At 42.6% G+C, this 21,851-nt stretch overlaps 1 protein-coding gene across 7 annotated transcripts in view; it reads left to right on the plus strand.

The window, feature by feature from the left end:
• The window catches only part of LOC140596728 (mast/stem cell growth factor receptor Kit-like), a 75,453-nt gene extending 55,252 nt beyond the window's left edge, over positions 1 to 20,201 (plus strand). For 4 of the 7 annotated variants that reach the window (XM_072745215.1, XM_072745213.1, XM_072745216.1 and 1 more), the window contains exons 9-22: positions 2,902 to 3,016; positions 4,814 to 4,995; positions 6,208 to 6,314; positions 6,408 to 6,534; positions 6,821 to 6,925; positions 7,013 to 7,123; positions 8,315 to 8,465; positions 10,356 to 10,447; positions 11,150 to 11,277; positions 12,371 to 12,493; positions 16,024 to 16,135; positions 16,248 to 16,347; positions 16,713 to 16,818; positions 17,878 to 20,201. In XM_072745215.1, coding sequence (XP_072601316.1) covers positions 2,902 to 3,016; positions 4,814 to 4,995; positions 6,208 to 6,314; positions 6,408 to 6,534; positions 6,821 to 6,925; positions 7,013 to 7,123; positions 8,315 to 8,465; positions 10,356 to 10,447; positions 11,150 to 11,277; positions 12,371 to 12,493; positions 16,024 to 16,135; positions 16,248 to 16,347; positions 16,713 to 16,818; positions 17,878 to 18,006 — 1,688 coding nt within the window. In that variant the 3' untranslated portion in view covers positions 18,007 to 20,201. Of the gene's footprint in view, positions 1 to 2,901; positions 3,017 to 4,813; positions 5,008 to 6,207; positions 6,315 to 6,407; positions 6,535 to 6,820; positions 6,926 to 7,012; positions 7,124 to 8,314; positions 8,466 to 10,355; positions 10,448 to 11,149; positions 11,278 to 12,370; positions 12,494 to 16,023; positions 16,136 to 16,247; positions 16,348 to 16,712; positions 16,819 to 17,877 lie in introns of all 7 variants that reach the window. The other 3 variants (XM_072745211.1, XM_072745210.1, XM_072745212.1) reach the window with 1 other exon arrangement.
• The last annotated feature ends 1,650 nt before the right edge of the window (positions 20,202 to 21,851 follow it).

The following is a 21,851-nucleotide window of genomic DNA, read 5'->3' on the forward strand; positions in this document are numbered from 1 at the left end:
CTGCTAGCCTCGGGTTACAACCGGCCTGAGACGGTAGCTTAAAAGTCTGCCCAATTAACCAGCACACGGGAACAAGTAGGCCAACCGGACTACACCACTTGCCAGCCTTGGCCGTTGTGTAACTGCCACCAGGTGTCACGCTGGAAGGCTTGGATCTTGAGCACTTGTAGCCAGAGCTGAATGTAATTGATTATGTAATTTTGAGCTGTTCCAATTTTTTTAATTAAAAAATGTTTTATTGGTTCATTATTAGCTACATGTTCACCGTAAAAAAAAAAAAAAAAAAGAGAGAGAAAATAAGTCAAAAGAATAAAGTAGAAACTATCCATAATCCTTTTACCCAGAGGTAACCATCGTTAACATCTTAAGGTACCCTTTCAGCCTTTTTTTTCCCTATTGAATTAATATTTAATTCCACTCTAAGAAATCTAATCATTTGGATTAGGAAGGATGGGTGACAAAAGGAATGTCGATGGGAGGGAATCCATCTTAGGACCTCGATTCCAGTCTAAGTCCTATCCTGTTACCTTTGCCATCTCTGTGTAGACCTCCCCTCTCACCTACAATCTCTGTGTTAAAGAAGAATTCACCTGGCCAGGTAGATGTGTGGATAGCTTCTTGTAAGAGTGGGAAGAGAGCCCCTAACACAGCAAAGTCAACATCAGGCTCTTGTCCCAGGTCCCTTCTTATGATTCTAATCGAATTCCTTGGACTCCGAGGAACTTGGTTTTTTAGAGGGGACTTAGTGGTTCAAACAGCTCTTCCTTTGTGTGTCTGCAACAGGTCAGACTCTGCTCCGAGTCAGAGGTACAATCAGGGAGATGTGGTTCTGCCCTTGAGAGCATAGAGTCTGATGGAGGAGGCAGCCCAGAAGGTTGTGTAAGAGTGTCAGGTGCTCTCGCATGCTGCGGGAAGAGGGAGGAGAGACCAACCAACTTGGCTTTGGAGAGTTGAGGATGGCTTGGAACAGGAGATGACACTTGAATGGAGTCCAGAGAGACCTGCCTTATGGCGCCTGCCGTCTTCAGCAAATAGCATTCTCCTAAAGTTCCACTGTTTTTTTGTGTTCTGTCCTACTTTTCAGCGCAATCACACAGTTGCCCATGATAATTAAATGAGACTTGCCAGATGGATACTTTCGCAAGACGATGGCTCGTCTTCTTGCTCTATTTGTGAAAGCTGGCATTGGATCCAAACTCTCAAGGATGCCCCTACCTTGAGATCGCTTTGGAGTGCCACTCTTTTGTGTGTATTTGCCAAATGGCCTGCCCATGCGTCGGGCCAGGTTGAGTGACAGGTGGGTGTGCCATGCATGTGGACACTGATCCCCGTCAAGCCGTTTTGCCTGCAAGGAGGTGAGGTGCTGAGAGGTGGTTCTACACTGGTACCTTCCCTTGAAGAAATACGCTCCTGAGCTTCCGATCTGTCGGTCCCTATCTTCTCACCATGTACAATTTTCCTATCAGTTGCAACCTAATCAAGGTCAGATTCCCAACGCGTCGGGTTAAGACACTCATTATCACACTATCTGAAGATTTTTAGATCACTGAAGAGAATATTCCTGGTGGCAAACACAGTTGAGGGGTAACCAGAGAGGGTAGGTATTCCAAAATAGGAAATGATAGCTGAATCGTTAATAAATTAATGGTTAATAAAACTGTCTCGGGTCTGCGAAACATTCTTCCTCCTTTGGGTGCTCCATCTCATTTAATTGTCCCAGCATCGTTATGAAATGGGGACTGTTGTTATTCCCACATGACACACGAGGAGGCTTGATGGAGGGACAGATTATTGGTAAACGTGGGAGCCGGCGGCAGGACACCCTTCACCCCCCCCCACACACACAGTGGGGTGCATCACATTCTGTGTCTGATGTCATACTGAGGATCCAGGGTGAGCGCATCCCCGCCCCTGCCATCAGATCCTTACAGGTCGGCTTACTCGTTCTCCAAGGCTTAGACCCCTTCACTTATATTTCCTGTAGAACAACTGAATGTAATAAGTTCATTTTCCTTTCACTTTAGAAAATAATCTCAAGAATTTGCAGTGCTTTTAGGCACCCTTGATTGAATGAATATCAGTTGATTATTGTCGTTCCCCAGAAATTAGAGCATGCCTGCTGATACAACCTACTTTTTCAGTGATTATATACAGGTTTAGATAGACATGTGAATAAAACTCTTGGGCTGGTTTCCTCTTAAAATTTTCTGTCCATATTTTGCATTTGAAATACAAATTTGGAGTTTAAAAGCCCATATTGTATTTTACTCTTATGTTTTGGCTTCTCCGTAAATAGGGTGATTCAGTTCTTTTATTTCCACCCACTGCCTTCTGCCCCCACCCCTAAAAAAGAGGACATTCTTGGAGGGGGGGAAGTGGGTGGGGGGCTTCTCATTTCCTAGAACTCCTCTTAATTTTATCCATCCCAGTCTGTGCCATAACTTGAAATTCTCTATGACAGGTTCAGTAATTTGAAAGTCTGATGGCAAGAATCTTAAACACGATTTCCACCTTCACAACAGTTTGGAATCCTAAAGTTTGGATTAGAAGCAGTCTTGCAAATTCTGCCCCCCACCCCCCAACTGGAAGCAGAAACCCGGCCAGGGGTCCTGCGAACCCCACCTCCGTTCACTCGACCCCAAACAGGGAGTTCTCACCTGCAGTGTGGACAGTCCACAATGGGGCCAGGCAGCTCTAAACGGGGGAAACCCTTTCCTGGTCTGACCCTCGCTTCTGCCTCCCTGTGCCTTCCACTCACTGGTTCCGATGCTCCCCTTTGAATATGTTCCCTCAGGGTCCTCTTCAAACTCAAGAAGGTTCTAAGGATTTGGAAACTGTGGAGGGGAGCCTTGGTGAGGTGTTCCAGCAGTCTGACCTATGGCCATTTCTCTTTTCCTACAGCAAAACCAGAAATCCTGACCCATGAAAGTCTCACGAATGGCATGCTCCAGTGTGTGGTTGCAGGATTCCCAGAGCCCGCAGTAGATTGGTATTTCTGTCCAGGAGCTGAGCAGAGGTGAGAGGATTATTCTGGCTACTACTTAACGTGCACGAGGGAAGGACAGCAGGGTAGTTGAACTTCAGATAGGTTTTCAGATTCTTTTTTTTAAAGCTTTGTTTGATTATCCTTTTTTTTCCCCTATCCATGTGCTTTTTTAAGGGGGGCATAATTGCTATATTTTTCGTGGTAGACATTAATTTTGTTTGCTGAGAAATGATTACTGAGTGACTTACTTCTCTGTTTTGGTGGTTATCTTTTGGATTTATCATGCAATTTCTAGCCTGCAGGTAGATAAAGCAATTTTCCAGGACAGAGTAATTAGATTTCCATTCTGTACACAGGAGGCAATGTGTGTGGGAGATGTGGCTGTAGTTTTCATGAAAAAAAATTGCCTCAGAAGTTAATTGCCAAGTTACCAAAAAGTAATGATCGTGCAGTTACAACATACATACAGCATTTGTAAGCTGCGTGTTTTTAAAAGGTTTTTTTTTTCTCCTTGATTAGGTGCCCGGCCCCTGAGCAGAGCACATCTGGCAGGGTGCTTCCTCTCCCTTCCAATCTGCACTTAAGCCTTAAATTGTCCTTTCACATTACCTGAAGATGAAAATGGGGTCACCATGGCTGTTTTTATCCATCAAATGCTATTTTGCGCTCGGGCTTTAAAAGCCCAGTGTAACATCACAATTGAATAGTCAGGATAATAATAGAAATTTTATTTCTCACAGAATAGTCCTTTTTATCACAACACGTTGGAAGAGGTTACGTAGGATTGTTGTTTTCAGCGGCGTTTTAGTGGAATGTTTTCTTCGGGGAACAGTAAGAAGGACCCGAGGCCCCTGGAAAAGCCCCTACAGTGGAAGTAACCCCAGCAGTTACTGTTCTCCATACAGCAAATATTTATGGGGTGCCACTTGTATGCCATACCCTGGTCTAGTGAGCCAAACACACCTCGGAGTCCCAGCTTTGTGAGTTTATATCTAATGGGTAGAGAGAGGTGAGCAAAAGATGAAATAAACAGTTAAGTGCTAATGAGAAAAATAAAGCAAGGTATAAGGGAATAGAAAAATATTAGGTATATGGGGGACATAATTTAAAATGGGGGTCCAGCCCCTGATGGATGGGCTTTGCTACCTGGAGTACAAGCCAGTGGTCCGGCCTCTGTCTCCCTCTAAAACCTGGATCAGGATCTCAGCTGCTGGGATTTGGGGGGCCGCTCCCCAAAGTGATTGACCCACTCCCTTAGTTTTAAATGTATGCCAATTCCAATGTGATTGATTGATTGATTGATTGATTTTCCTAGAGTAAATCCGGGCTGTTATTTTCTTTTCCCTCTAGATGTTCTGTCTTCATCCTTGTAGACTTGAACTCTCTCCTCCTCTAAGCTCTTTTTTCAACCCTCACGCATGTACCCTTTCACAGTTACTTTATAAAGGTCTACTGTGTGCCAGCTCCCTTTCTTCCATTCATTTCCAGCCCTTTCCGTAACTCTCCAAAGTGGGTATTACCATCCCGACCTTCTAGCTGTAGAAACGGAGTCCTGGAGGGTTTTAAGTAGCTTGTCAATAAAACAGGTATTTGAATCCAGATTCAAACTCCTGTCTCACTCCCCATTTCTTCCTTTCCGCCCTGCTTCTCTTGCTCACGGCGCCAGGGGAGTGCTCATGCATCCTCACACCCTTGGTTGAAAAAGGACATTTCTGATTATGACCCACTCCCTTAGTTTTAAATGTATGCCAATTCCAATGTGATTGATTGATTGATTGATTGATTTTCCTAGAGTAAATCCGGGCTGTTATTTTCTTTTCCCTCTAGATGTTCTGTCCCTATTGGGCCAATGGATGTGCAGATGCAAAACTCGTCTCTGTCACCGTCTGGAAAACTAGTGGTTCAGAGTTCCATCGATTATAGTGCCTTCAAGCACAATGGCACAGTCGAGTGTAGGGCTTACAACAATGTAGGCAGGAGTTCTGCCTTTTTTAACTTTGCATTTAAAGGTAACAGCAAAGGTATATTTCTTTTTAATCCAATTTAAGGGGATGTTTAGGCTCTGCCTGCCATATCAATCATGATTAAGTCCATTCCATCAATGGCCATGTCATTTCTGGTAATTTCCACATTGTACCATGCTGTCATCAAACTCACTACGTTTCATCCTGTACTAGTTTGTTAATAACATGTACGCAGCGATTTTAACCACATACATATATATTTACATGTGTATATGCACGTATGTATGTACGCTTGCGTGTGTGTGTGTGTGTGTGTGTGTGTATGTAGTGAATTGCGTATTTCCAGTCATTCCTACTGAAAAGGGGCGGGGAAAGAAAATAGGGAATTATATTTGCTTCACAGCCAGATATAACCAGAATTAGGGCAGTTAAAATTTTTAAATTGAGTTTAAAATTTTAGTCCTTGAAAATCGTGTATTTGAACACATTGCTGGATGCTATACAAGAAAGTTAACATTGCCTTTTATGAAGTTACGTCAGTGAGCCATTTCTTTCGTGTCTGTCAGATTTGATTCATGAGGGACTACCTCTGAACATTAAGTTAAATGATCCTTGTGGATACATTGATGAATTGGTATGAAGCTGGAAGACAAAGAAGCTGGGCATCTACATTCCCAGGGCTTAGTTTTGTTTTCTTGAGTTGGCAAAGATGTGTGCCAATAAGTGGTATACTTCCGGTTTTTGAGTAATGAGGGCAAGAATCTTACATTGTTCTTCATCACAGGTTTTTTTTCCCCCCCTCAGGCAATGAAAAGAACACTTTAAAGATATTTTCTTGGTTGTAAAAGAAATTCTTATCAGTGTAGAAAATTTGGAAAATACAGGAAAGCGTAAGGAAGAAAATATAACTATCCGTAAAGGAAACTTCTTAAAGTTGTCCAAGGCAGGAATTTAGTTGAAATACAAAGCTCATTTATAATGTTGCTTTTTATTGACAAAACAGCCATAAAATTATTTGTGGGCTACAGAAATCTCAACTTCCACAGTAGTCTGGTTTGAAGTTGTTCCTTCAAGAGATCCCTTTGAATAACCAGAGGAAGGTAGTATTAGCAAGGCAAGGAGTTTATGAGATGCCCTTGGCTTTGAATCCTGCCATGGTCTGTAAGGTGGGGGATGGGTGAGTTTGGGGTCAGGTGGTTGTCATGAAGCTCCACCCCTGCTAATACGTTGTGATTCCACATTCCCCTTTCATTTTAGAACAAATCCATCCCCACACCCTGTTCACACCTTTGCTGATTGGCTTTGTGATCGCAGCTGGAATGATGTGCATTATCGTGATGATTCTTACCTACAAATATCTACAGGTAATCATTCATTTGTTCTCTACCCTAAGTGCTATAATGATCGAGATGTTATTCATTAAAAGATGATTTGTCTCTCTTTTCTCCCCCGACCAGAAACCCATGTATGAAGTACAGTGGAAGGTTGTTGAGGAGATCAATGGAAGCAATTATGTTTACATAGACCCAACACAGCTTCCTTACGATCACAAATGGGAGTTTCCCAGAAACAGGCTGAGCTTTGGTCAGTATGAAACAGGGGCTTTCCATGTAACCTTTTTTGTGTACATGTAACAATGACTTTAGGGAACCCCATTAGCTTCCTTTGTTCTGTTCCAACTGAGACAATAAGTATTTTCTGTGAAGTTTCATCACTTTTGATAGATTCCACATAAAGCACCTTATAGAGAAATGTCTCTAGCTGGATTTGTCCTTAATTCCTTCACAATTCCTTGATTGTTGACTTTGAAATTACCCAGATGCTCCTTTGGTCCTACCACCACCCCTTACTCTTTTCTTCCTTTCTGCAGGGAAAACTTTGGGTGCTGGTGCCTTCGGGAAAGTGGTTGAAGCCACTGCATATGGCCTGATTAAGTCGGATGCGGCCATGACCGTTGCCGTTAAGATGCTCAAACGTAAGTTTCTGCAGGTGGCTGCATGCCCTCAACATTGGCTTGCCAAATTTGCTTCTTGCTAAAATGAAATTTTTTTTCTGATTTTAGCAAGTGCCCATTTAACCGAACGAGAAGCACTAATGTCTGAGCTTAAAGTCTTGAGTTACCTCGGTAATCATATGAATATTGTGAATCTTCTTGGAGCATGCACCGTTGGAGGTAGGGCCATGACCAAATTAACTTTCATTATCTTTCAAATTATCTAAAGAGGGGAGATTTTAATATGATTTCGACAGTGCTTGGTTATATCTTATTGCAAGATTTTTACCCGGGTTGTTACCTCTTGTAGATGTTTCACACCCCTGCCCCAAAAGCCATTCTTAAGAATGTATATTTGAGTTTTATCATCATGGGGACATACCCTTGTTACTGTCATGGGCGTTGCATCAGTATCAACCTCTTGAGGATCTTGAGAACCTCTCATCTCCTCCAGAAAACTTTTCTTTTATCTTTCAAGCTATTTTACTGGAGCATATCTAGTCACTAAAGGGTTACTATCCATAATTAAAGATAGACTTTGAAGCCTGCAAGTTCTCCAGTACACACCAAATGAGACAAACACTTCACCTGGGCAAAAAAAAAAAGTAAATTTCCAGTTGGAAGCAATTCTGAGGTAGAGCCTTCCATCAAGGATTTCTGTGATGTTTCCAGAAAACCTTTTGGTCTAAAGGAACAGAGATGTGTAAAATGAGCCATTCCTCAAGATGTATTGAGGTTCACGGTCAAGTTGACAGCTTAACTTACTTCTTAAAACAGCCCCATAAATGTTGCTTCCACATCATGACCTGTTGGTAAAAATTCCTGCCCAAGTTAATCGGGTGCCTGTTGACTTCAGAGCTGCAGCGTGAGGTTTAATTACAGCCCTGGAAACACTGGTGGCCGGTAGTGCTCAGAAGGCAGGTGGTGTCCTGGCGTGCCAGGTGCTCACCCTCTCCAGGGTCATCTCAGCTGGCCATCCCGTGCCATTGGTTTTCCTCTGAGGCTGCACTTTCTGCCCTTCATCATTTCCATAATAACATGAGGAGAGGGCGTGAAGCCCTGTTGCAGACCGAAGTGGATGGAAGGATTCGTGCAGGAAATTATGATGATCGTAGGATATTGTTGAAAGTTGGTAACTTGGATGTAAGTCAGGCCAGGCCCCGAGCACTGACCTCACTTAGGAAGGGGTAAAAGGAGGCTTACTTGTTGAGTTGTCCTCCTCAGAATGCTGGTTTTTGCTAAGCCTGCTAAGTATTTGCCTTATCAATGAACCTGAATGAAAACGGTCATGATGGCCCCTGAGTCTATTTAAAGGGGGCAGGATCGTCTAGAGAGCTCACCTCTCTTTAACCTTCTCTTACATATCTGCAGGGCCCACCTTGGTCATTATTGAATATTGTTGCTATGGTGATCTTTTGAATTTTTTGCGAAGGAAACGTGATTCATTTATTTGCTCAAAGCAGGAAGATCACGGAGAAGTGGCACTTTATAAGAACCTTCTGCATTCAAAGGAGTCTTCCTGGTAAGACTGATTTACATAAATAGCTGTCAACAGGCAGTTCAGGGGGTCGAAAGGGTTTGCAATCAAGGCTGATTCTTTAAACAAATGAACAGAGGTACTTTGAGGCGCCAAATCAGAATTATTAAATCATTTAGGTGTCGTCAACAATTTAGGAAGTTTGAATAGCGTTTGTAAAGATTTAAATAGTGTTGAACTTAGATTTTTATTGATTTTTTTTTAATGCATCTTTAGTTTTTTTTTTTTCAAAGTGTTCTGTTCACTTGAATAATTCTTTCACTTATCAGGGCTCTATTCTCGTGTGTCCTTTCATTTATTCTGTTGGGCTTGGTACTGTATGGATCTCTGCAGTGAGACACTGTTTGTAGGGAAAATGCTAAAGTCTGTCAAGTTGTCTCGGTAAATTTCTCGAAAACCTTTAACGGAGTGGCAAAAGAGCTCTGAACATATCTCTGCACGTAGGTTTCTCACCATCTACCGCTGAATTATTTCCGTATACCTTGCCCTTCTTTTTTAAAAAAAAAAAAAAAAAAAAAACTCAGTCATGCTATAAAAAGGCACGATTCTAGCACGTGTTTAAAAATTCTGTACCTTATTTTCATCTCTTTTCCTCTTTAATATCCTTCTGAATTTGAATGACGTACAAAGAGCTTCAGATTCCTTTAAGAACAATTAGTGTGGCTTAACAACCAGAATAGGATTCCTCTCTGCCTGGCCTTGCCTGTTCTTTCCAAAGGTTGAGAAAGATTTCCTAGATGCACCCAGCCCAACAGAAATCCTATTCATCATGCCCAATCCCTTATACTTTATATTTCTGAAGTTGTGTGGTGGATTTTTTCCTCTCCTTTCTATTCGTTCTGTCCCCTACGTTTTGAGATGGCAAGACTGTGTTTCTTAAACTTAGCTCCAGGCCCTCAAGAAGGCCTCAGCAACTATTATTGATGGGTGGTTACTTCTTAAAGACCTTTTCTGTACCCCTTGACTAAAGGGTTTCTTCACCCCAGGTGAAGCCTTTTCATTTTCCTTTTTTTTTTTAGTCCTATAGACTTGGGTAGTGTCAAGTGGTAGTAAAAACACATTACAAACCACCTTTTGTTAGTTTCTCCAGAGCATATGCTCCTTATGTGAATAAATGAGCCACTTTGCCTTATTTCTAAAACCTTGGCCCCATACATGTTTTTCAACTTGCTGAAATAATGGCTCAAATTGTTCCATCCGATGTCGTGTTCTTTGTGCTTTGGGATCCCATATGGGACTGGAACCACCAGCACACTCTGAAGGAGATTGTTGTCATAGTGTTTCTATGCTAATCAGAAGCAGGAAGTACTAGAAATCTTGAAGACTTTCCAGCCAAATGTTGCAGATTCAAGAGGTCCAGATGGTTCAGAAAATCATCCAAATTATTGGTGTTTATCTGAACTAAACTTGGTTTTTTTAAACCTTCTTCCATCAGTCGCTCTATGTTAGCGATCCCTGCCTTCCTCCCCATCACACATCTCAGAGCTCTTGCTCTTCTCGTCTTTCTTGTGTCTTTCATCTTGTCTCTTGGGGCTAATTTAGAGACTTTGAGGGAACAGGGGATACTGTTTATGGTTCTCTGTTTCCCATTACACCTCTGGTGTCAAGAGATGGGACATTTCTAACCTGAGTCCCATCTATGAACACAAAAGAGACCGTCTCATTCCTGGGCATCGGGCCCTGATGTTGAATATTAAAAACTCCTGTATAATGAACAAGCTTTTCTTCATTCAAACCTAGTAATACTTTCTCTGAATAAAATCAGCCTCTTACGTAAAAAGGCAGTGGGGAGATAGAGCTTGCCCCATGGGAACTCCCCCATTTTCCCATTTTATTCAGTCATAATTTGATGGATGGATATTTCATCTCTCACAGCAGCGACAGTACTAATGAATACATGGACATGAAACCCGGCGTTTCTTACGTTGTGCCAACCAAGGCAGACAAAAGGAGATCTGCAAGAATAGGTGGGTACCTATCAAATAATAAAAACAGCTTCATTTACAAAGGCTTACTCATACTGCTGGGAAATACATTACCATGCCCCATAGTGACTGGTTCTCCTTTCTTTCTTTTTTTTTTTTTTTATTTAAATTTTTATTTTATTTTATTTATTTATGATAGTCATAGAGAGAGAGAGAGGCAGAGACACAGGAGGAGGGAGAAGCAGGCCCCACGCCGGGAGCCTGACGCGGGACTCGATCCCGGGACTCCAGAATCGCGCCCTGGGCCAAAGGCAGGCGCCAAACCGCTGAGCCACCCAGGGATTCCCCTGGTTCTCCTTTCTAGGAGGGCCCGATGGCAAAGCCACTGGTCAGTGGCAGGTCAGGGTTCCAAGTGAGCATTGGGGTGAGAGAGTGTTCGTTATCGTATAGGAGCATCTCACTGCACGAATGAAGATATATGTGTATCAACTATGTATTTTACACATCAAAAAGAAAATAATAGGAGATTTGTGTATTTATCCACCATCCTTCTCCCCTGAAGCCCCAGCCTGTGAATATTAACTTGGTGCTTGGGCACTTAACTTTCCTCAACGCTAGGTGGGTGACTTGCCTGCGCGGTCACATCAGTTCCTTATTACCAACCTTTGGTATTGTTGTTGTGCTGTCTTCTGTTTTCCAAGTTTTGAGGCTTAATTGCTAAGAAAGTCCTTCTTCTCCTAACAGGCTCATACATAGAAAGAGATGTGACTCCCGCCATCATGGAAGATGATGAGTTGGCTCCAGATCTAGAGGACTTGCTGAGCTTTTCTTACCAGGTGGCCAAGGGCATGGCATTCCTGGCCTCGAAGAATGTGAGTGGAAGTGGTTCTCGAGGAGTATTGCCACCACCCCCCCGCGCCGTGCCAACCCCCAAAACCCCCTAACCCCAGCGGCGCATTTTAGAGTTCATAGTTAGAATGCACAGTGTCGTTTTGAAGTGTGGTAACCTAAAACAGGGGAAATTTCATTTCTTCATGTTCCAACCGCTATCTTTTTGGAATTCCTATTCTCATTTATAAGCTTTAAAGTGTAAGCCTGTCTAAATGAACTTTCTATGAATTTTTTTTTTAATGCAGCAGATTCATTTAAAAATCCTGGCTCTTAGAATACAGGAGCTGCTCTTAGAAAATAGAGAATGGTTTCATCAGCAAAGGGAGGAGGTACCTCATGCAATTGCAGTGCTTGGTGAAGCACGTGCTTGGGTCTTGTTGAAGAGGGGCCTCAGATATCGTGTGGCTTCATGAAGTGTGGGGGAATAAGGAATCGGAGAGAATAATAAGCATTTGGGACAAAGGTAGAAATGGGAAGAGAACGAAGGAACCAAAGCAAGGAACATGGTCTCTGGAAGGGTGAGAGGAATTCAGTAGCAAATGAGACTAGCAGACCAGGAGGAGGGAACAGATCCTACCCTTAAGTGTCATTGGTGACATTTCCAAACAATTACGAAACTAAAAGAGGGATATAGGATGGCTGAAATAAAGAGCCTCTTCCCTGTGTCCTCGGGAGACATCAAATTGGAGTTGCAAAGACATTTTAAAAACTCTATAAAAGGACAAAGAGAAGCATGAAAAATGAGGTTTTGGTTTAAAAAATATGATACGACTATTTATAATGTATTTTCCTATGAATGAAAGCGAGTCATAAGAAGAAAAAAAATTTATTCGAGTTGGTTTGGAAAGTGATTATCGTAATTAAGGTCCTAAACGATGTGAAACACAAATTTTGAACATCATTCAGAGCATAATTTAGATCTTTATTTTTGGTGCACCGAAGAGTTTCAAGGCAAAGCCAAGGTACTGGATTTGTGTGACATAGCAGCATTCTCGTGTTGAACAGAGTTTTCATTCTTGAAGAGTTTAAAATAAATGTAAATGGTTTTCTTTTTCTCTCCCACTCTCCTAATAGTGTATTCACAGAGACTTGGCTGCTAGAAATATCCTCCTTACTCATGGTCGAATCACAAAGATTTGTGATTTTGGTCTAGCCAGAGACATCAAGAATGATTCTAATTATGTGGTCAAAGGAAACGTGAGTACCCACTCTGCTTGACAGTCCAGTGAAGGATTTTAGTTTCAAGTTTTTCTAAGAATTGCTTTTTATGAGTTTCCTAATGCAAATCCTACCTTTGAGATACCATGTATTTTAGCAGTCAAATTAAGTGTACTTCAGCAAAATTTGCATGGTAGGCTGAACATTACTACAACTAACATTCCGATAATAGAATTCCTAATTCTAATTGTGTAATTATGGGGCATGTGAAGGAAACAGAAATAGCCTTAATTTTCATTATAGCCTGAGAATAGCAATGAACTCTATTTTGTTCAAGTGAAACAAATGTGGGCCTGAAGGTCACAGCAGGGGAATTTTAACTTGGAGATTGACATGCTATGCGCAAAAGATTAAAATCTAAGATAATGTTCAGAATTAGGTATGTAGAATGTTGGATCTTCTAATCAATAGAGAGCATATTAAATAGGTTCGTAAGTAATAATTGGGTTAGAGAACATAGTGATTTTATTTCAAAGTGCTTTATGTCCCTGCCAATTCTCCATGTAGCATCAGAACAAGCCCCTGGCATTGGAGTGCAGTGTCTTCACATTTTCAGCGTTGGAGAAACTAAAACTCAGTCTATTTTATATATTTTAGTAATAAGCATCAGCTAAGTCTGAGATGACACAGGTCGGTAAAGGCTGAAACCAGAGCCCACGATCTCCAGAGCAACGTCCCATTAGTATGGGAAGCCATATAGTCCTGTATCTATGTATTCTTCTACATCTATTTGCCCAGGCCCATTTCCCCAGTCCAGATTTATTTCTGGAGGTAACTATTTATGTGCCTTATGATAATGTAATATTTTCTCCTCCATCACCATGGCATCTCTGTACTTGACTTGGTTTTGTAGAAATGCTGCTGGCTTTACTTCCTGATCAAATCATGTATTTCTTTCCTTGTTTGATTAATTAATTAATTTATTTATTTATTTATTTGAGAGAGAGCACCAGCAAGGGGGAGGGGCTGAGGGAGAAATAGCCCGAGCAGGGAGCCTGATGCAGGGGTTCGACCCCAGGACCCCGGGATCATGACCTGAGCTGAAGGCAGATGCTTCATCCACTGAGCCACCCAGGTGCCCCTCAATGCATGCATTTCGAATAAACCTCTTCTAAAACTAGGTTCCATCATTATGAGGGTTAATGGAAGCAAGTTCTCTCCATTCTGGTCCATGCAGTATTGGAAGAAAGAATGAAGGGCACGAGGAAGAAGGCAGCAGGTTCAGGACCCAGTCTACCCCAGTTTGAATCTGGTTCCATCGTTAAGTGGCTGTGTGTTATTATTTGGCAAGAATTACCCAGTGCCTCTCAACTTTGCTTGTTTTCCTCCTCTTGGGAATAATAACTGTCACCTGACTCATCACGTTGTGAGGATTAAATGAGTTAATCTATGTGAAGTGCTTAAAACAGTGCCAGCCACGTTGCAGCTAATACATGGCACTTGTTCTTCCGAACTGTTCTTTATAGATGGCTGATTTGGAATATAAATAATCATGACAGTGGTTGTTAGGCTGCAGCTTCTTACTAGCTTGTTACTGGTTAGTGACCATAGTTGGAATGAAAAAGGATGGGTTAGGTCCCACCTGGCTTCAAGATCGGGGGCTCCAGCTCAGGGCCATTGAACTAACCAATTACAAATCTCTCCTCACCAAGCTCACACAGCTTGTTACCACCCCAAATTCACTATATCCAGTCACTGAGATGTCCCTGTGTCGGTTTCTCAGAAAGGTCTTTCACAGGCCCCTGAACCCAAGACACCGGTAGTAGGTCTCAGGTTAAGAGCCCCCATGGGACTACTAGCATAAAATCTGGGAAGGGGATACTAGAAGGCTTTTTTCCTATCTTTTAAAAATATTTTATTTATTTATTCATGAGAGACACAGAGAGAGGCGAGACACAGGCAGAGGGAGAAGCAGGCTCCTTATGGGGAGCCCGATGCGGGACTTGATCGTGACCCTGGGGTCACGACCTGAGCTGAAGGCAGATGCTCAACCACTGAGCCACCAAGGCACCCACTTGCTCTCTTTCTTACTTTATTTTTTCCTGCTGGCTAAAATAACTTTAACGCTATAAAAAAGATGGTCTTCCCAGTTTTCAACCCTAAATGGATTAAGAGAAGGATTGATGTAGCTTTTTATGGTAGATTAAGATCCAAGAACCCACAGTGTCTATAAGAGGAATAGTCACAGCAAGTTTGGCTCAATTTTAGCAGAAAGGGTTTGGGATGTGAGGTTCAGCTGTTGAATTTAAAACCCGAACTGCCGCTCGCCACCTTGGAATAGTCATGGTCACCATAAGCCCCTACTGTTCATTGTGTGTCTGCTTATGCGAGGCAATTGCTTAGAGATTAGTGAGTCAGCAGTACTGTGCTAAGCACCTTTGGCCACCCACACGATCTCATTTAACCCGCAAAATGACTCATGAAATTTGAAACGTTATTTCTTCTTGACACAAGAACATATTGAGGCTTACTTACAGATACTTAAGTGACGTTTGCAATGTATTTGTAAAGGATAGTTTGGGTTTCATGTGAGAGAAAACCCAAAAGAAGAGTCAAAGAAGTGTCGTAGCCATAGGCCAGGGCAGGTGTAGAGCTTCTGTGAAGCACTAGGGACCAAGTCCATCTACTCTTCTATTTTCTTACCATCGCTGGTGTGGCCCTCCTTGGGCCACGATGGCCACCAGATAGCCAGCCACCAGAGTCAGAGGTAGGATGGAGGAGGGACAAGAAGGAAAAGAGCAAAGGGCACACGCCAGCCATGTCTTAAGAAGGCTTCCCTGCACCTGCCATATCATACTTCCCACTTAGTGGTCTCTTATCACGTCTTATTAGAAGTCTCTTATCTTCCAACAGATGACCTGACCCTGAGTCACATGGCTCTGCTAAGCCGCAAAGGAGCTGGGAATGTATAGTTTTTATTGTAGGAGGACCATGTTTCTCTTATTAAGGAAAAAAGGGAAAACATATTCAGTGGCAACTAACAAATCTGTGTTAATCAAGGCCAGTGGTGGAGCCAAGAATAGAACCCGTGTGTCTGTCTCTGACATCTGTGCCCTTAACCACCATGCTGTATGGACTCAGGGTGCCCCCCCCCCCGCCTTTTTTACAGATTTTGTAAGAGAGAAATTGAGAGGGAGAGACAGCATGAGCAGAGTGGGGGTTGCAGAGGGAGAAACTGACTCCCCACTGAGCCGGGAAGTGCCATGTGGGACTTGATCCTAGGACCCCGAGATCATGACCTGAGCCGAAGGCAGACACTTAACAAACTGAGCCACCCAGGTGTCCTTCAATGTCCCCATCTTGAAGATGAGGGTAGTACCATGTGAGCCACCTATTTCAGAAGTGGGGAGGAGTCCTCTGAGGTCATAGGGTAAAAGGCCTTTGTGAGATGGCCGTCACCTTCTCACCCTCACCCCCTCAGCTGGAGCGATGTCTGTAGGAATACTTTCTATTCTTTTTTTTTGAGCTTCTTAATTAACATTGCCGGATCTGTTGTGCTTCCATTACAGGCTCGGCTACCTGTGAAGTGGATGGCCCCTGAGAGCATTTTCAACTGTGTGTACACATTTGAAAGTGATGTCTGGTCCTATGGGATTTTTCTGTGGGAGCTCTTCTCTTTAGGTAAAACGCCTGGGCAAAGGCACCTTGGTTGGGCGAGAGCTCTTCTTTAAGGGGTTAGCAGGGTCCTGCTTGCTTATTATTAATGCTGATTTGCAAACCGTTTGTGCCTCAGGAAGCAGCCCCTACCCTGGGATGCCAGTCGATTCAAAGTTCTACAAGATGATCAAGGAAGGGTTCCGGATGCTCAGCCCTGAGCATGCACCTGCTGAAATGTAAGGGCCGAGATATTTCCTTCAGATCATGCTTCCCCTTTTATTTTCCTTTTCAAAGACCGAAACCTGAGTGTTGAGGGTTTTCACTAGGGTTTCATGGTTTGAAACAGCAGTGTCTCCTGGTTCCTTCCTATGACGTGTCGTGATCAAATGTCATTTTTGTAGCTTCTTTTCATAATCTCTTGTCACCAAATATGCAGAAAGTTTCAGCAGCCTTTCACATGCACGGTGTTTTAGTTCATGCATGATACGTCCAGTTTGCATGGCCCTGGAATTATTTTTGAGACTGTCGCATGACACCGTGCACCATGAGAAGCCAGGCTAAGGGCGTTGAGGAGTGACAGGAAATGGTCCTCGCTCTGCAGGTATGACATCATGAAGACGTGCTGGGATGCTGATCCCCTGAAAAGGCCGACGTTCAAGCAGATCGTGCAGCTAATTGAGAAGCAGATTTCAGATAGCACCAATCATGTGAGTTCATTCCCGCCAGCCATAGAACCTCCCTGCTTTCTCCTGGGGTTCTCAGGCTCGGGGGGTTCTGTTATCCACCCCTTCTCTCCTTGGCTTAAGCAGTGTACTGGGCTTCGGGGAGTCTAGGAAGGCAATGAAACAGGTTCTTCCGGGCCAACCCCTGTCCTGAGCCTGCCATACAGATTTGCCATGGTTCCTCCCCACCCCAAATGCTGATCATGGGGTCGGCGTGGTCTCTGCCTCACGTGTCCGGGCCATTCAGCCTTGGGACGGTTGGGGTAACATGAACTAGAATAAAAGCACAGAAAAGACAGCTTGTTACGGCAGTGAAATAAGCCTTCTGCTCAAACAAGCATAGCCAGAAATGGCAGCTAGCTGTCATGCCCACAAGCCATATAGCATGAAGAGCTTTTTGAGTTTGGGAGATCCCTGCCAGTGATTTGGGGGGGCAGGGGTGGAATTCAAAAACTCAAATCCATTATTTCTCCTCCCCCTCTTACGGAAGAATTAGTGATCCTTACTTTAACTCAGATTTTTTTAAAGCTGCTTTTTGGATGGATTGGCCTGGAGCTATCCTTTCTAAAAGCATACCACTGGTATTTTGGGGTTAAAGCTTGCTCTTTTTGGGTGTCAGAGCATGTTTCAAATTAAACAGCATTCCCCACCTATATGTTTAATTCTCAGCAGAGGGCCCCTGGGAAGGCCACCCATTCCCCAGTAAATGACATCAGCCATTGGGTTATAGTTGGCTACAGAGGTTTAGAAACCCATTTAATAGGTTAGATAGTACTTGTTTCCATATGTGTCCCAGCAAAAAAGTAAATTTTTTTTTTTGGCCATCACTTCTTATGCATCAGACCTTGGGGGAAACGAAGAATAAGACAAAGCTTATATTTTCTTTCATCAATATGGGGTTTTGGCTGTGAAAGTCTTGTAAATCTCTTCTCCTTAAGAAGCTTTGTGAGTTATTTGTGATCTGAGAATGCAGATGTGCCCCCCCCCTGGTTGCTGTGTCCGTTGTGGGGACTGGCATATTAACTGTGGACTTGTTTTCCTCAGATTTATTCCAACCTCGCGAACTGCAGCCCCAACCCAGAGCGCCCCGTGGTGGACCATTCCGTGCGGATCAATTCCGTGGGCAGCAGCGCGTCTTCCACCCAGCCTCTGCTGGTACACGAAGATGTGTGAAGCAGGAGGAGTGCCGGGGGTCTCCCCAACAAGAGCGATCCCTGTTCTTTTGGTTCCTATACTGGTTATTCTGTCCTCCTTCGGCTTGCATCCTATTCCAGGGTAGCGGACACCCCTCTGTCCCTCCCTCTTTACAAGCACACTCTAACTAGTGGCCAGTGACTTTTGTCATCAGCCACCATCCTGTTGTAAGAGTTCAGACTGCATATTGTATTCCCAATAGCAAGGCAGCCCCCATTAATGAAAAAAAAATAATACAGACTTGGAGCAAGGGAGGATGGAATGGGCTAGACACCCCGAGTCCTTTCCAAGGCTTCTCCAGTTTCTGTTTGAAAAGCACAGTTGATAGTTTATTTGAATAAATGGCAGTGGTCGCCTTTGGGCCTCCTAACCATCCATAATGATATGATGATGCAGCAAGATTAGAAGCTGAAACCTGATCTCTTGATGTGGAAAATGGAATGTTATTAGAACAAAGGGCAGAAGCTTATGAATGTCTGGGCTTAAGAAATCTAGTATTTCATGCTGGGAATGAGACATAGGCCATGGAAAAATGCTCCCTGAGCATGAATAAAGACTCGCTGCTGTGCATGAGCCTTTGTACTACTGACCTGGTTTGTAAATAGAGTTTGCTATTAGGACGCTGAGAATTGGAGAGAAGGCCTCCCCAGCCAGCATCTGTATATACTCATCTATAAATTGTACATGTTCCTATATTTGAAGGGGGGCGGAGACCCACAAGATGTAGTTTCTGGATACGACCCTGGCTCAAGTCTGCTGTGTTGTAGAAATAGATGAAGAGCCAGACAGGATTGAAGGAAACCGTGCTTTTTCTTTTCTTTTTTCTTTTTTTCTTTTTTAAGGAAAAAAAAAAAAATACATAATTGCCAAGCACAATCTTCACAAAAATCTCCTTTTGTAGTCTATGAACTTGCTCTGCAGATTCTCCAGAACAAGCCTACCAGCTTCAGAAAGAATGGCATTGCGCTCAATGGATTTGATGCCGTTTGAAAAAGTGACTTGATTTACTACTGCATGACTCCCGCGGGAGTGACGATACAGTGCTCTTTTAGTTCGGATTCTTCGGTAGCCAGAAATTAAATTTAGATCCAGCCTCCAACTGCAGGCATGTCCTGGACACCGGGCCAGTACCTATATAAGTGTGTGTGTGCGCGTGTATGCGTATGTGTGTGCTTGTAGAAAAATATTTGGGGGGGTGTTCTTTGCCTTGAGCCCAAGAGTAGCTTGGCTTTTATCATCAGTACTGCTCATTTCTCTGAACCTAGCTGTCTAGAGGAGCTTCCCAAAAGCTTACATAGCGTCCATATAGGAAGCAGAGTGCTTAAATATTTTTTTGCAGTCCACCTACACTTCAAGCACTCTGTTGTTTAGACTCAATATACTGTACCCATTCCTTAGACCTAAGGCTACTTTCCCGCTAAAGCATATTTAAATTTTACCCTTTATGCTGTAGCCTGGATATTATTCTTAGAGTTCACTTTAAAAAAAAAAAAAAACTCACTGCCCAACTGTCAGAGGTCCACGTGTTTGCGGTAAGGTTCGTGTGTTGTCCTGCGAGATTCAGGTATGCTGCCTTCATGGTTCCCCCTCCTGGGTCCCTTAGACTACATTTTAGAGAATTGTGGTCATTTATCTGGAAGTAACCATTTGCACTGGAGTTCTATACTCTTGCACCTTTCCAAAGGTAACAGGTTTTGGGGTTTTGTCGTCACGTAAGAGATTGTCGCTGTTTGCTCTCCTTTGTCAGAAACTTTCCTTTGTGTTTCTATTGACTTTGATTATGGTAAGAAAAGTGGTTGTTAATTGTAGATGTCTAGGTACTTCAGGGGCACTTCACTGAGAGTTTTGTCTTGGATATTCTTGAAAGTTTATATTTTTATAATTTTTTTTTACATCGGATATTTCTTTGCAGTGGCTTAATGTTTGAAATTATTTTATGGCTTTTTTTGTAAATATTGAAATGTAGCAATAATGTCTTTTGAATATTCCTAAGCCCATGAGTCCTTGAAAATATTTTTTATATATACAGTAACTTTATGTGTAAATAAGTAAGCGGTGCAAGTTTAAAGGATGTTGGTATTCCATGTGTTTTTTTTTTTTTTTTCTTCCTGGTATGTTGTCCAATTGTTGACAGTTCTGAAGAATTCTAATAAAAATGTACATATATAAATCAAGTGGAATTGTTTGGTTATTTCTTCAAGCTTAGTGAAACCCAACCTCAGAGTGTTAAAGTGCATTCACTCTGACATTAGAAAGTTTGTTCCTGGCGGGCCTAGGATCTGAGCAAGGCCGTCGCATCACTAGGATTTATATACTTGAAGATTCAACAGATATATTAAGAATTTAGTATGTGCTGTATTTTCTCCTTTTATTTTTGCAACCCAGTGTCCCCGTGTAAATTGAAAAATAAATATAGGAAACATTTTGAGAATACTACGCATTGCTATGATTATAATTAGGTTGATTTGTGTGAAATGACCGTTTTTGTGGGCAAAATGATAGCTAAATAGCAATTTCATGTGGTTCAGTCTGATATAACTGGCATGTTTCCTCCTGAAAGAGATTGCCTAAAAATGAACGTGAACTGTAAAGTAATCCACAGGGTTGACATGAGGACTCCCAAGACACTGGTGTGTGTTCTTGTTGGCTTGGATTTTGAAAAGAGTTTTGGTCCATCATGAGATGTTCATGCTCTACCCTTCAACCATTATTCTCACTTGCTTCTGGAACAGTTAAGCTCTGTCTCTTGCTTGGAGGAAGGTGATTTGTGCCAATTAGTTGGGTCCTGTCCTGTGGCCGGAGCATCCTTTGTGATTAGGAAATACTGTCCAGACCAGGGAAACCTGTCCAGGGCCTGCGAGTCCTCCCATCTTGAAACAAACAACAACCCTGAACCACAGAATCCTCCTAAAAATGAGTTAGGCACATAAAACACCATCAGTTTTGATTTTCTTTATTGACGTGGCGTCCAAACCTACAGAAGTTCTCTCCAGAAAGGAAAAGGAAGAAAGGTGAAAGGTGCGACCTACAATGAAGAAGAATCCTTTTACGGAGGGAATGGTGTGGCCAGGAACACTTCAATTTTCTGTGAAAGCACCCACATTTCTGCCAAGCTTTTTCCATTATTATATTACAGACAGGAATGAATGCTAATTGACCACAAAACAAAGAAGTCCTTTCTTTCTGAATGTTTTCAGTGTTATTTAGACTTTTTCGTTGTGTGAAATCTTGAGTTAAAAGCCCGTCGACAGCCCCTGTGTTATTAGGCTCTAGTTAGTTCCCTGACTGGCCCCAGCTTTTCTCCTTTCTTTTTAATTCTTTTCAATTTTCTTTAAATTCAATTAACATATAATGTATTATTGGTTTCAGAGGGAGAGCAATGATTCATCAGTCTTATATAATACCCGTACTCATTACATCCTGTGCCCTCCTTAATGCCCATCCCCCAGTTACCCCATTCCCCCACACCCCTCTCCTCTCCAGTGACCCTGTTTGTTTCCTGTACTTAAGAGTGAGTCTCTTATGGTTTGTCTCCCTCTCTGATTTCATCCTGTTTTATTTTTTCCTTTCTTTCCCTCTGATCCTGTTTTGTTTCTTAAATTCCACATGCAAATGAGATCATATAATTGTTTTCTCTGAGCCTTCTAGTTCCATCCACATCATTGCAAATAGCAAGGTTTCATTTTTTGATGGTTGAGTAGTAGTCCATTGTATATATCCCACCTCTTCTTTATCTATTCATCTTCAATAGACATCTGGGCTCTTTTCATAGTTTGGCTATTGTGGACATTGCTGCTATAAACATTGGGATGTGGGTGCCCCTT

This window comes from Vulpes vulpes, unplaced genomic scaffold, assembly GCF_048418805.1.
Source record: "Vulpes vulpes isolate BD-2025 unplaced genomic scaffold, VulVul3 Bu000000676, whole genome shotgun sequence".
NCBI lineage: Eukaryota > Metazoa > Chordata > Mammalia > Carnivora > Canidae > Vulpes > Vulpes vulpes.